We start from the raw sequence: 12778 nt of genomic DNA, 5'->3' as shown, positions 1-12778 counted from the left end.
GAGCTATTTGTAATGAGGTGGATAGACCTAGAGTCTGTCATACAGAGTGAAGTAAGTCAGAAAGAGAAAGACAAATACCGTATGCTAACACATATATATGGAATTTAAGAAAAAAAAATGTCCTGAAGAACCTAGGGGTAAGGCAGGAATAAAGACGCAGACCTCCTAGAGAACGGACTTGAGGTTATGGGGAGGGGGAAGGGTGAGCTGTGACAGGGCGAGAGAGAGTCATGGGCATATACACACTAACAAACGTAGTAAGGTAGATAGCTAGTGGGAAGCAGCCGCATGGCACAGGGATATTGGCTCGGTGCTTTGTGACAGCCTGGAGGGGTGGGATAGGGAGGGTGGGAGGGAGGGAGACGCAAGAGGGAAGACATATGGGAACATATGTTTATGTATGACTGATTCACTTTGTTATAAAGCAGAAACTAACACACCATTGTAAAGCAATTATACCCCAATAAAGATGTTAAAAAAAAAAAAGCCTCTTCAATAAGTGGTGCTGGGAAAACTGGACAGCTACATGTAAAAGAATGAAATTAGAACACTCCCTAACACCATGCACAAAAATAAACCCAGAATGGATTACAACCTAAATGTAAGGCCAGACACTATCAAACTCTTAGAGGAAAATATAGGCAGAACACTCTATGACATAAATCACAGCAAGATCCTTTTTGACCCACCTCCTAGACAAATGGAAATAAAAACAAAAATAAACAAATGGGACCTAATGAAACTTCAAAGCTTTTGCACAGCAAAGGAAACCATAAACAAGACCAAAAGACAACCCTCCGAATGGGAGAAACTATTTGCAAATGAAGCAACCGACAAAGGATTAATCTCCAAAATTTACAAGCAGCTCATGCAGCTCAATATCAAAAAAACAAACAGCCCAATCCAAAAAATGGGCAGAAGACCTAAAGAGACATTTCTCCAAAGAAGATATACAGATTGCCAACAAACACATGAAAGAATGCTCAGTATCATTAATCATTAGAGAAATGCAAATCAAAACTACAATGAGATATCATCTCACACCAGTCAGAATGGCCATCATCAAAATATCTACAAACAATAAACGCTGGAGAGGGTGTGGAGAAAAGGGGACCCTCTTGCACTGCTGGTGGGAATGTAAATTGATACGGCCACTATGGAGAACAGTATGGAGGTTCCTTAAAAAACTAAAAATAGAACTACCATGCAACCCAGCAATCCCACTACTGGGCATATACCCTCAGAAAACCATAATTCAAAAAGAGTCATGTACCACAATGTTCACTGCAGCTCTGTTTACAATAGTCAGGACATGGAAGCAACTGAAGTGCCCATCATCGGATGAATGGATAAAGAAGACGTGGCACGTATATACAATGGAATATTACTCAGCCATAAAGAGAAATGGAATTGAGTTATTTGTAGTGAGGTGGATGGACCTAGAGCCTGTCATACAGAGTAAAGTAAGTCAGAACGAGAAAAACAAATACCATATGCTAACACATATATATAGAACCTGGAAAAAAATGGTCATGAAGAACCTAGGGGCAAGACGGGAATAAAGACACAGACCTACTAGAGAATAGACTTGAGGACACGGGGAGGGGGAAGGGTAAGCTGGGACAAAGTGAGAGAGTGGCATGGAGATATATACACTACCAAATGTAAAACAGCTAGCTAGTGGGAAGCAGCCGCATAGCACAGGGAGATCAGCTCAGTGCTTTGTGACCACCTAGAGGGGTGGGATAGGGAGGGTGGGAGGGAGGGAGACGCAAGAGGGAAGAGATATAGGGATATATGTATATGTATAACTGATTCACTTTGTTATAACGCAGAAACTAACACACCATTGTAAAGCAATTATACTCCAATAAAGATGTTAAAATAAATAAGTAAATAAATAAAAAATAAACAGGGTCTGGCTAAATGTACTACAGTACCACTAATGGAATACTACAGAACTGTTAGAAACAAGAAGCAGCTCGTTATATACTGCTCTTAAGGAGACACAAGGTACATGGTTAAGGGAGGGGGAAAGGGGCAGGACAGTGTATATAATATACAACCATTCACATTTTCAAATACATACTTGTGTGCATAGGCCATCTGTGGAAACTGGTAACAGTGTGTGGCTGCAGGGAGCAGATCAGGGTGGCTGGGTGTTGGGTGGAGGGAAACTTACTTTTTACTACACTCAGTGTTTGTACTTTTTGAATTGCATATCACCTGTTTAAGCACGGCCCTGGTAATTCTAGGCTGGAAAACATTTTAAAGAAGCTATTAGCAAAAACTCACCCCAGCCACAAGAAATACCATAGGAAAACAGCCACAGGACATCTGCCTAAGTAACATTAGGTTCCTGCTGTGCCCTCCCTCCAAGCTTCTGTGGCTACACACGTGCCAGCTCACTGACTGAGCTGACTTGCTATTTAGGATTGGTCAGAGGGAAAGGCATTACAAGCAAAGGAAACAGCACGTGTGAAGCCCCAGGAGTTTGTGTGGGGTGGGGATTGGGGGTACAGGCAAGTGTGCACAACTCTAGGAACCTGGATGGCAAGAACAAGGGGAGGGTGGCTGGAGAGGGAGCTGCCGAGGAAAGGAAGTCCGGCTCACACCGCGGGGTCTCTGTAAGCTTTTCCTCCAGCCCAAGGGTAATGGGCAGCTAGTGAAGAGTTCTGAGTAGGGAAACGACCTGTTCCAGAATTACAGAATTGATCAAATCCCCCCTCTGGTTTCAGTTCTGCAACGGCTTCGCACTGCTCTGCGTGCGGCGCCCTGGACTGAGAATCAGGACAGCAGTGATTGGTCCTAGGGGAGGACTGCTGTGTGGTGCCCAAGGTGAGCCTAGTAAAAGCCAGCAGATTCCCGACCTGGCACAGTAAAGGGTTATTTGAAAAAGTGGATTCAACTGCAGTCTAGGGCCAACCAGAGGAAGGTCTCCACAGAGATTTGATCAAAGCAAACAGACTGCCAGGAATCTAATCCAAACCCCAAGCTGGGAAGGGACCTTGATGACACTCTAGGCAGGATCTCTTGCCTGGTATTTCAGGTGGGTTTGTTAATAAACTGTATTCCATGAGGCAAAGTCATTGGGAATAAAACGTCAGTTAAGGCGGTTCTTAAACGACTAGTCCTCGTCAAAGCTGTCACACAAATTTTACTTAACCCTTGGAGGAAGGGGCGAAAACCAAAAATAAGCAGGGCTCAGTGCAAATTCCAACATAGCCAAGAAACTTAACTGTGTTTTTAATCACAGAATTTATGAATATTGTTGTCCCTTTGGGAAGTCTCTGACTGAAGACTCGTCTTATCAGGACAAACTGGAAAAAATATTGATCTCTGCTTTCCACTTGATTTCTCTGAAATGTAACAAATATCGTCACCGCCTAGGTTACAGGTCCATGTTAATTAGAACACTTCAATGGAAAAGAAGCGGTTTACTACCATGGCTTATATAATGGTCTGAATTGGCTGATGAAAGGTTGAAGAGGTCTGGGTCCTGAAAACATCTGAGTCACTAATGTCCAAATTACTCTTACTGTCCAAAGGCTGTGAAGAAGTTCCAAGCTACCTGCCCCCTCTAAGTTTCTCTCATGTCTGGACCGTACCTTGCACATGATCTCTATGCCACAAGAGTTGTCTCCATGGCTCTGCACTCCTATCTTCTCAACTCTGCTGATCACTCCCAGGGGGACATCGAGGACGAAATGTGGGTCCTGGGTTCACAAATTAACATGAATGCCAATCAGTGTCGGCTAACAGAGCTTTCCCATTTTAAGTCTTCGCTGGCTTAAAACACCTCTGCTTACTTCGCATTTCCTCTTGGTCCTGGCTAAGACACCAAAGTCTGATTTATAACCTGCTTTGTGAAGGAGACATTGAGACTACAATTAAACAACCCCCTCACCCCCAGCGCAGGTGGAAGTGCTACTTTAACAGCCCTTTTTTTTTTTTAAGATACAAAATCTGCTTGCAAATGCACACATCTTAAAACTGACCCTCTGCTTCTCTCAGGGTGATGGCATTTCAGGATACTATTTACTGTATTCTTTATTGTTTACTTTCTTCTGCAGTTATTTTAAAAAATAAAACACACTTTTAAATACTCACTCTCTCTACATTCTTGAAGTACATCTTAAAGTCTGTCACTGTCAGGGTGCCACTCACTGCTCCCACAAATGGGCAGATATACATGACATCTTTCACTGAAAGAAAAAACCCAAAATATCATCTACTGCCATTGACTTGTGTCAATAAATCTTAACATGAGTTTCCAAATATATAAATTTGTGATTCCAGTTTTCTAGAAATTTAAATTCTTTCATTACTTTAAATAAAGGCATAGATGGATAGTCTTCTAATAAAATTCCACTTTTTAAAACCAAATTTTGATTTGCTACTTGAGGTTTTAAGTAAAAGGCCTCATGATAAGTTACATTTTGTCATTTTTTTCCAAGTGGTTCACATTTTCCCTGAGTGATAAATTAATCACATTCAAAAACACATTAATTAAACTCTGAAGAACCTGGGCTACCATTTCATAAATCACTGCTAATGAAAACTAACTAAAGCTAAACACTGTCCCCTGATGCACCTCCAAAGAAACTGCTTTACAAATGACAAAAACCAAAACCACATCAATGAAGTGGGAAAAGACTGCTTCAAATTCTTCATCAGCTTCCATATCAATTTTATTTTCTTAATGTTAATATCAATATCTTTCACATCAAAATCAACAACATATATGACTCCTATGAATGTTAAGAGGCTCACACCTATCACAAAGATACCACATCTTCCCAATCTTCCCAAAGTGCTGTTCCACTCAAATGGCGGGAATGGACACAGCTACAGATGAGTCCGAGGGCATGAATAATGGTACTAAAGATGTCATTCAGCCAAACTCTCAAAACACTTGCATAAACTTTTCTGTAACTCATTATATACCGAGCGGCTCCTATTGTTGGGGTTCTGGGTATAACTGGACAAGGTTCCTGCCCACCAGGTGACCCGTGAGAGATACTACACAGAAAATTACCATATAGCCTGATAAATGCTATCAGAACCATGTGGACTCAATGTGATAAGAGCTCAGAAAAGGAATGACTTAACTCAGCAGGGAAGCGGGGGAGGGGAAGGGAGGAGAGATCAGTGAGTTGCCAGAGGTTAGTGTGGCTGGGTCAAAGGGTGCACGAGGATGATGGGACACGAGGCCAGAGAAGACTTGTTCATGAGTGTTCATAGCAGTTTTATCTGTAATAGCCAAACAGCAGAAACAACCCAATAGTCCACCAATAGATGAATGGATAAGCACACTGTGGTGTATCCACACAGTGGAGTACTATGCAGCAATGAAAAGGCATGACTGCTGACCCATGGCACTCACAATATGGAAGACTATCACAATAATTATGCAGAATGGGATAAGTAGACAGAAGAACATACTCAATGATTCCATTTCTATAAAACTCTAGAAAATATCGACTAGCCTATAGAGCCTGGGGAAGGGGGAGAAGGCACGGGAGAGAGGGATATAAAGGGGCCTAAGGAAACTTCTGGGGGCTGATGGATATGTTCATTATCTTGACTGTGATGATCATTTCCCAGGGGTATAAATGTGTCAAAGCTGTTCACGTTCACTTTAAATCTGTGCAGTCTGTTGTCCGGAGAGGAAGAGGCATGACATAATTAGCTCTGCACTGTAGTCAGATTGTTCCAGAGCAGCACGGAGGCAGGGCTAGAAACGCTCCCAGAGGAGGAAAGCCCAGAGAGGCCAGAGGAGCACCAGGAGTGAATGAAGTTCCAGAAGCCAAAGAGAAAAACAGTTTGGAAATTCAGGTCGGGCTGAACAGAGTCCTGAGCCACAGACTAGGCTATCCAGCAGGAGTAGTTGTTTGGAGGTCCTGGTAGGAGAGCCCAGCTACCCCAACACAAGATGACCGTGCTCTGAGACCCGGCACGCGCCTTTGGGAGACAGCCATGAGGGAAGAAGGCGACACTCGGCCTCACAAACCAGGCCGTCCGACCTAACCCCGGCGATCGTGAGGTGAAGAGGCCACAGCCGGCTGCCCACCCCTCCAGCCCCGGGCAGTCCGCCTCAGGCCGTCGCCCTTACAATCCAGGGTGGCGACACATGCCCTTTTCCTGCACTAAAATTGTACTTTCTGGACTCTTATAAGCCCCCAAAGTGTCTTTGCCAAATTCTCAAAACTGTCATTAAAAGTATGATATGGATCGTCTGTCAATACGTTTTCCTTATAGTGAATCCTTCCAACAAAGCAGCGAACTGACGTTACCGTGAGAGTCTCATCAGCCTTCAGTTCATGGGGAAAAGCTGGACCCCCCTTCTGTTGGTACTGCCACCTAAGACTCGTTCGGAGCTTAAACGGATCCTCTGCAGTCCCTTATCTCTTAAGGTCATGATGACATTAATAAGAATGACTAGGTCTAGTCCATCTGTCCCCTAATTAAATTGGTCTGGCTGATCTCCAGCACATACATCATCTGTGCTTGCGAGTAAAGTGCCATTTCATTTTATGGGTCTCTATAAGCAAAGTGTACTTGTTAGACTTACCAATGGCCTTGATTGATTCTCCTGGGAAAAGGGGCGCCTCTTCCATCTGTGCCAGCTTATTTCCATCCCTTAGAGCCTGGCAAGAAACCAAACAGGAGTAAATCTCACTTTCCAACTGGGAAGAATGGTACTGTTCTGCGCTCTTGCTACGAGGCTACAGAAGCGTGCAAAATGTATGCCCCCCCTCCCCGTACAAGACAGTTTCAAAGCTCAGCATCACAGGACACCATGCTGCATAGTCTAGCAAATTGTTACACATATTTAAAGTTCACAGTTAGAAAGCATTAATACAGAAATGGCTTGACGTGACAGATAGACACTGTGATCATGACACAGACAGCTATTACAAGGTGCCTCCAGAATTTGGAAATAAGGTCAAAAAAGGTTACCTTCTGAGCGTGAAACTAATACAAAGAAAATCAACATTAGATGCAGATGCTTAGTTAGCTGTAGAAATGGCCCAGCTATGAGACTGCGCGGGAAACCCCAAAGTCTAATTAACAAGAAACCAGGGAGGGGTCTCTTACTAAGGAAAGCCCTAGGCTTCTGTACTGCAGCCCAGCTACCTGCGTCTGCACAAAGTGTACAGGTGGGACGGGCGAGTGGGCCTGTCAGTGTGTATCCCATTCAGGCCACAAGAATGCGCCCTCATCTGGCAGACAAGAGTATTTCACCCACTCCTGTGGAGCAGGGTGTGTTCATCAGGCTTCTCGCAAGTCAGTTCACTCTGTGCTGATTCCACACTCACCAAGCAAATTGCTAATGAGGTATCAGGGTTCCTGCTACAATGCCACTAGGAAAAGGGTGTCTTGGATGGCTGGAAAGATACATGCCCACATTTCTAAATGTTCGGATCTGCACTGTGGCCCAGTAGCTAGTCTCTTGCAAGCTTGGTTGGATAGTACCAGATAACTCAGGGGAGCTGAGAAAATGGTGTTCTTGAACTACAATGCTGGGGACCAGAGCCTGAACTCGGTGCCTATTCCAAGGTACTGCCACCCTGTGAGATGCTGCCAAGGAAACTGGTCACTTTCTCCTGGGCATCTCTGACATAACGTGTCACGAATAAGAATAAGGTGTTCAAAACCCCAGCAATTCCCAAGCTGTGTTTCATAGAGCATTAAATTCCCAAGGGATGTGAACAGGACTTTCTGGGAAAAGTTTGGGAAATGCTGGGTTAAAGGAAACAAGTTTAGCTAGGTTTCTTTTGTTGTTTTTTGTTTTTGTTTTTGTTTTTTTGTGAGGCAAGGCTTTAGCACGTTAATGCATGCCAAATCGGCCAGAGGGCGCTGGAGTATGCTGCATTTCCCCTACCTAGTCCATCAGGGGCTTTCTCCAAAAAATACCTGTTTACATCAGGAGGTCACTAGTGTTCAGCGGAAAACAGATTAGACAATACTAAGTTTTCAGCATAATTCTGTGAAGCAAAATATTAAAAATTGATATCTTTTATAATTCTAATCAAAATTATTGAAAATTCAAAATAATTATTTTTCACAGTTATAAGAATATTTCAATATATTTTATAAAGGGACTTAAAGGTCCATTTAAAATACTATATATAGTAGGTTCATCCAATTTTATAAAATAAAGAAGGGAAAATGTCAAAATATAAAGAGCAAACTCAACGCTAAATGTTGGTCAAGGTATGTCCGTTCGGGGAGGGCACAGACTGACACAGTGCACCCTCCTCCTCAAGATACACGGTGAAAATCATACAGATTAGTGTTCATGGTTCCCCTCAGCAATTTTATTCAGTTTAACTTTTTAGCCCAGATTGGTTTTTATTTTTCAACTTTTTTTAACATCTTTATTAGAGTATAATTGCTTTACAACGGTGTGTTAGTTTTCAGATTGGTTTTTAAGACACTTCTCAATCAACATTTTTAGGGACATAGAGAACTGTTAAAGGGGACTCAGATAAGTGTTTGTGGATGCATTTATACTCACACCTGATTTGGAAATACATCTTTGACACAATAAAGCATAAACCAATATTTATACTTTTAAATGTCCAGTTTTAGAAACACTAAAAAAATCACCAATCTTAATAAGAAGCCTTTTTTTTGAAAGTCTGCTTTCTTTAATTTATTGCCTAAACCAGTGGCTATTTTTATAATATAGTTACAAAGTCAGAAAGCTATTTTAATCAATATTCAAGTTTTAAATAACTTCAAATGCTACACTGTTAAAGCTTATTTTAATGGGTAAATATTATCATGTAGACTTAAATTCCTTAACTGATATTTTAAAATAAATGGGAATAGGTTATTTTGAAATATATTTACTAAAGCAAGCTGTTCTAATCAATTGAATCTGGAAGAGGTGAGGGGAAGTCTGATTCACTTTAAGCTTTATAGCAAGTCATGTCAAACACTTTAAAGTCCTCAACCCAGGACTAACTAATAAAATGTCGTTGATGGGAAGTGCAGTGATTGGGACCATTTTGAGATGGTACAAGGCTCTCAAGATAGAGGCTGGAGATCAAAGGTTTCTCTTCTCTTCTGATAATCATGTTAAATCTGGCTTGAAATACTTGTGCATTTGTATGAAGCATGAACGTGTTGGTGAGACAGAGTGAGACAAACCTCTCACTGATAATTAAATCTAGGACATGCTTTTTTAGGTGATGAAAAAGCAACTATCAGAATAAAACAAGTCAATTGATCCTACTGCTTCAGATATCCCCATAAAAGGTTCTCTGTGTACAGGAAAGACATTCAGCTTTAGCATAGGAATTTGAGAGAATGGCTATAAAGGCTCACTGCTTTGCGAGTACAGTAGATTCCCTCTATAAAGCTGGTGTTAGGAGATAGCACTCACACTTGTGCTATATTAAGCTTTAACTGCAACTTCCAAGTTGCACAGGACATGATTTGACCCTTGATTTATCCAACCCATGTACAGCATAATCAAAGAAGGAATGTCCTTACGGATAAAATGTGTCTTGTGAACACACCCAGCCCTCTTGGTGCTTTTGCTCAAGGTGCTGCCCAGTTGAGGAATTCTCTCTGATGATTTCATCCCAACCCTGTGCCGGCGACCCGGAAGAAAGGTCCAGCTGAAGGCCCATCAACTTCCTGGCCTCTCCACTACTCTCTCCTCCTCCTGAACCTAAGGCTGCTGGGTGGACAGTTTCTGTAACAGCCGCCTGCCGAAAGCAGTGCTTTTCAAACTGGCTCTTCAGGGTGCTCCCAGGGTCACCAAAGGAGGGTGGGCTGGGCAAAGGCACAACTGAGCACAGGGAATTTGCCATGCTTCCCTAGAGCAGCTCTTCTAGAGGTTTCATACATAAGCTTTGGGGAAAATTCTGCTGCTTTAAAAAACTCCTGAGAGTCCAGAGGTACTGAGCAAAGAGTAAGCACTCAAGAAACCTCGATGAATGATTTTTTTTCTTCTATAAAATACATGGACTCATTCCACAAACACCTACAGCGTGCCAGGCGCTGTGCTGGGTACAGACCTTGCAAATTTGAATAAAGCAAAGTTTGCACCCTCGAGGAGCACCCTTAGCGTATGCATCTGCCCCTCTAAGTCTTTGTGAAGGCACTTCAGAATCCTGTCATGACTGAGGCTCGTTAACCTCATCAGTAAATCTACCTGGGAAAACCAAGAAGCACAGCTGAACAAATTTCTGGTTGACAAAATGTTGGATAAACCAATTTTTGCAAATAATGTCATAATGGAATCTACCAAACTTGGACAGGAGAGTACTACTGTAGTGGAAAAAGCATTTGCTGATTGTCTAGAAATCTAGTATGAAATGGCTTCTAAATACACGATCTGTAACTACAAACAGATGAACACGTAGAACTTGCCACCTGATCAGCTTCAGCTTCAGAAGGGTAGCCCTTGTGTTCTTCCTGAATCTCCTGCACAGCACCAGGTGCATGGACAAGAAAAGGCAAAGAGGGGAAGAGAAACACGTGCAAACAGACAGGTGAAAGGACGGAAGTTCTTTTTTAAAGAGACAGTAAGCATGTAAAAGTCGACACACCTTTCATGGCTTTGCATATCCCAACATTTTCCCCCTTGGAGTTAAGGAAAGAACGTGTAGGCCATCTATAGCATCCTCAGCCTAAAATGGAGTATCTATTCTGTGTTTGTGTTGGGGTAGAAAAATGAAAAGCAAACAAACATCATGGGTTTCAAAGAATGTACTGTCTTTTTAAAATCAAGCAATACTGCAGCATACAGCCAAGAAACAAAATAACAGACGCATAACATGCTCATAGAAAATAAAACATACCACAGAGGGCAAGGAACAAAATCAAGCCAAAAATACAAAGGCAGTTCATAGACATGTGTTTTCAAAAGGAACTATTATGCTGCCCAGGGGTCAACACCACTGGAATTAACAACATTTCCACACACAGGTGCATGCGCATATCACATGCTGGGGTCATACATATGCAGATACATACATACACTCTGTTACTTATTGCTAATTAAATACTGTGATTTATGACTCAAAACCATATTAAATCTTTCTAATTACAGTATCAACGTGCTTCGAAGAAAAGCGTCACATATCTTTATCTAAATTTCTTCCAATCCCTTTACATGTATGCTCTTCTTAATTTAATTTCTTTATGGAATCAGCTTATGAAACTCTAAAAACTTGGACTTTTAGTTTAGCAGGTGGTATAATGAGCATGAATATTGACGATGACAAGATTATAACACCTTTTAAAAGTTGTATCAAGTCTCTGAGGCTGAAAATATTAAAATTTAGCATCAATATATTTTTCCTTCAAGAAACTGGTTCTAATGACTACATTTCTTTAAGAGGCAATCAGTGAAGAAGTAGCAAAGCTTTAAAAGAATTAACTCTTTCCCACCACCTTTCATTTTTGTCAATAAAATAAAATAGCTACTTAAAATATTTTTATACTTTATCATCAGACTGAATTTAGTACACAGTTGGTACTGCTACCCTTCAGAGCAGGACAATTTTTTAAATGCAGCCAGGTTTTTTAAATTTACATTCTTTTTTTAAAGACAAAGAAAACGGAATCATTCTTTGACAAAAATTTTAAAAACAGATGAATGAATGACTAAACAACAACAACAACAAAAAAAACCCACAGCATTTCAAAGTCCATGCAAGTGTAAAGCCAAACACTAATATTTAACAATGTGAATCAGTGAAAGAAAATGATTCCCATGAGCAAAAGAAAACATGATAAAAACAAAATTAAACAAAGAAAAACCAACTAGAATAACAATAATTTGATTTAACCTGCTTATTTTTGTACTACTTCATTGGCTTCAGTAAGATTAAAACTTTAAAACTGAAGTCATGAAATGATTCTGTCAAAATCCACATTGTTTTCATTTAATGGAAATAGGTTAATTTTCAACATCTGATACTCAGGTTTAAATGCATGCACATTACCAATCTTTGTCTTGCTTTATGAATATTCTGAAATAAAGGGAAGGAAAATCATGAGGAAACTATAAACTATAATCTACTAGCTGTAACAGCTACCTCTATATTTTAAGAAATACTAAATGGGGCTGATTTTGCTAAATTTATCTTCAAGATTAGCACTTCTGCTTTTGGGATTCAGCATGCAAACAGGAAATCTTACTTGATCTTGTAATCAAGACTTGAAATCTTACTTAGATCTCCTACTCAGGAAGGAGGACAACTGACCACTTTGTTGTTGTTCTTGTTGTTGTTATTAAATACTTCAGCATGAACTACATGACAAACGAGGTTAAATTAAGAGGACTCTATAGGCCTAGCCTTATAAACCCGGTGCCATGAATACCCATTTGGTCAGAATTCATGTAACACAACAGAAGTCAGTATTGCACAGTGGTAACAATTTTAGCATCCTGCCCTCACACACATCGGCTTTTTCCGCACATAGAAACACTGTAACAAATAAAGCATTTCTAGTGAACACTGAAAGCTATGACACAGCAGAGCAAACTGATCTGAGTGACTCATAAAATCAGTGAGAAGGCAAAGAACGCTAAATAGACTAAGTGTTCGATAAAGCACAGAAACACACAAGGAGGAGGCCCATGTGCTGAAAGCCAAATATCCTTACCCTTATATCAGGCCTCCTGAAAACCTGTCAGTTAAAACACAGAACATCATCATCACGGACACGTCACTATTGACCTGTGAAAGATGCCATTAAGTTCGCCAGCCCATGCCCTAAGAAACATCATAATACTCCAAATAAAACC

General features: G+C 41.0%; 1 protein-coding gene across 2 annotated transcripts in view; it reads right to left on the bottom strand.

Moving 5' to 3' along the window:
• Positions 1–12778, bottom strand: part of MTMR1 (myotubularin related protein 1) — a gene marked incomplete at its 5' end in the record, with an annotated part of 77866 nt that overhangs the window by 47135 nt on the left and 17953 nt on the right. For both annotated transcript variants that reach the window (XM_082865411.1, XM_082865412.1), the window contains 3 exons: positions 3609–3716; positions 4111–4205; positions 6575–6650. In XM_082865411.1, the coding sequence (XP_082721537.1) occupies positions 3609–3716; positions 4111–4205; positions 6575–6650 (279 nt within the window). The remainder of the gene's footprint in view (positions 1–3608; positions 3717–4110; positions 4206–6574; positions 6651–12778) is intronic.

This window comes from Leucopleurus acutus (genome assembly GCF_964270905.1).
Source record: "Leucopleurus acutus genome assembly, chromosome: X".
Lineage (NCBI taxonomy): Eukaryota > Metazoa > Chordata > Mammalia > Artiodactyla > Delphinidae > Leucopleurus > Leucopleurus acutus.
This window is presented reverse-complemented; position numbering and strand designations above follow the sequence as displayed.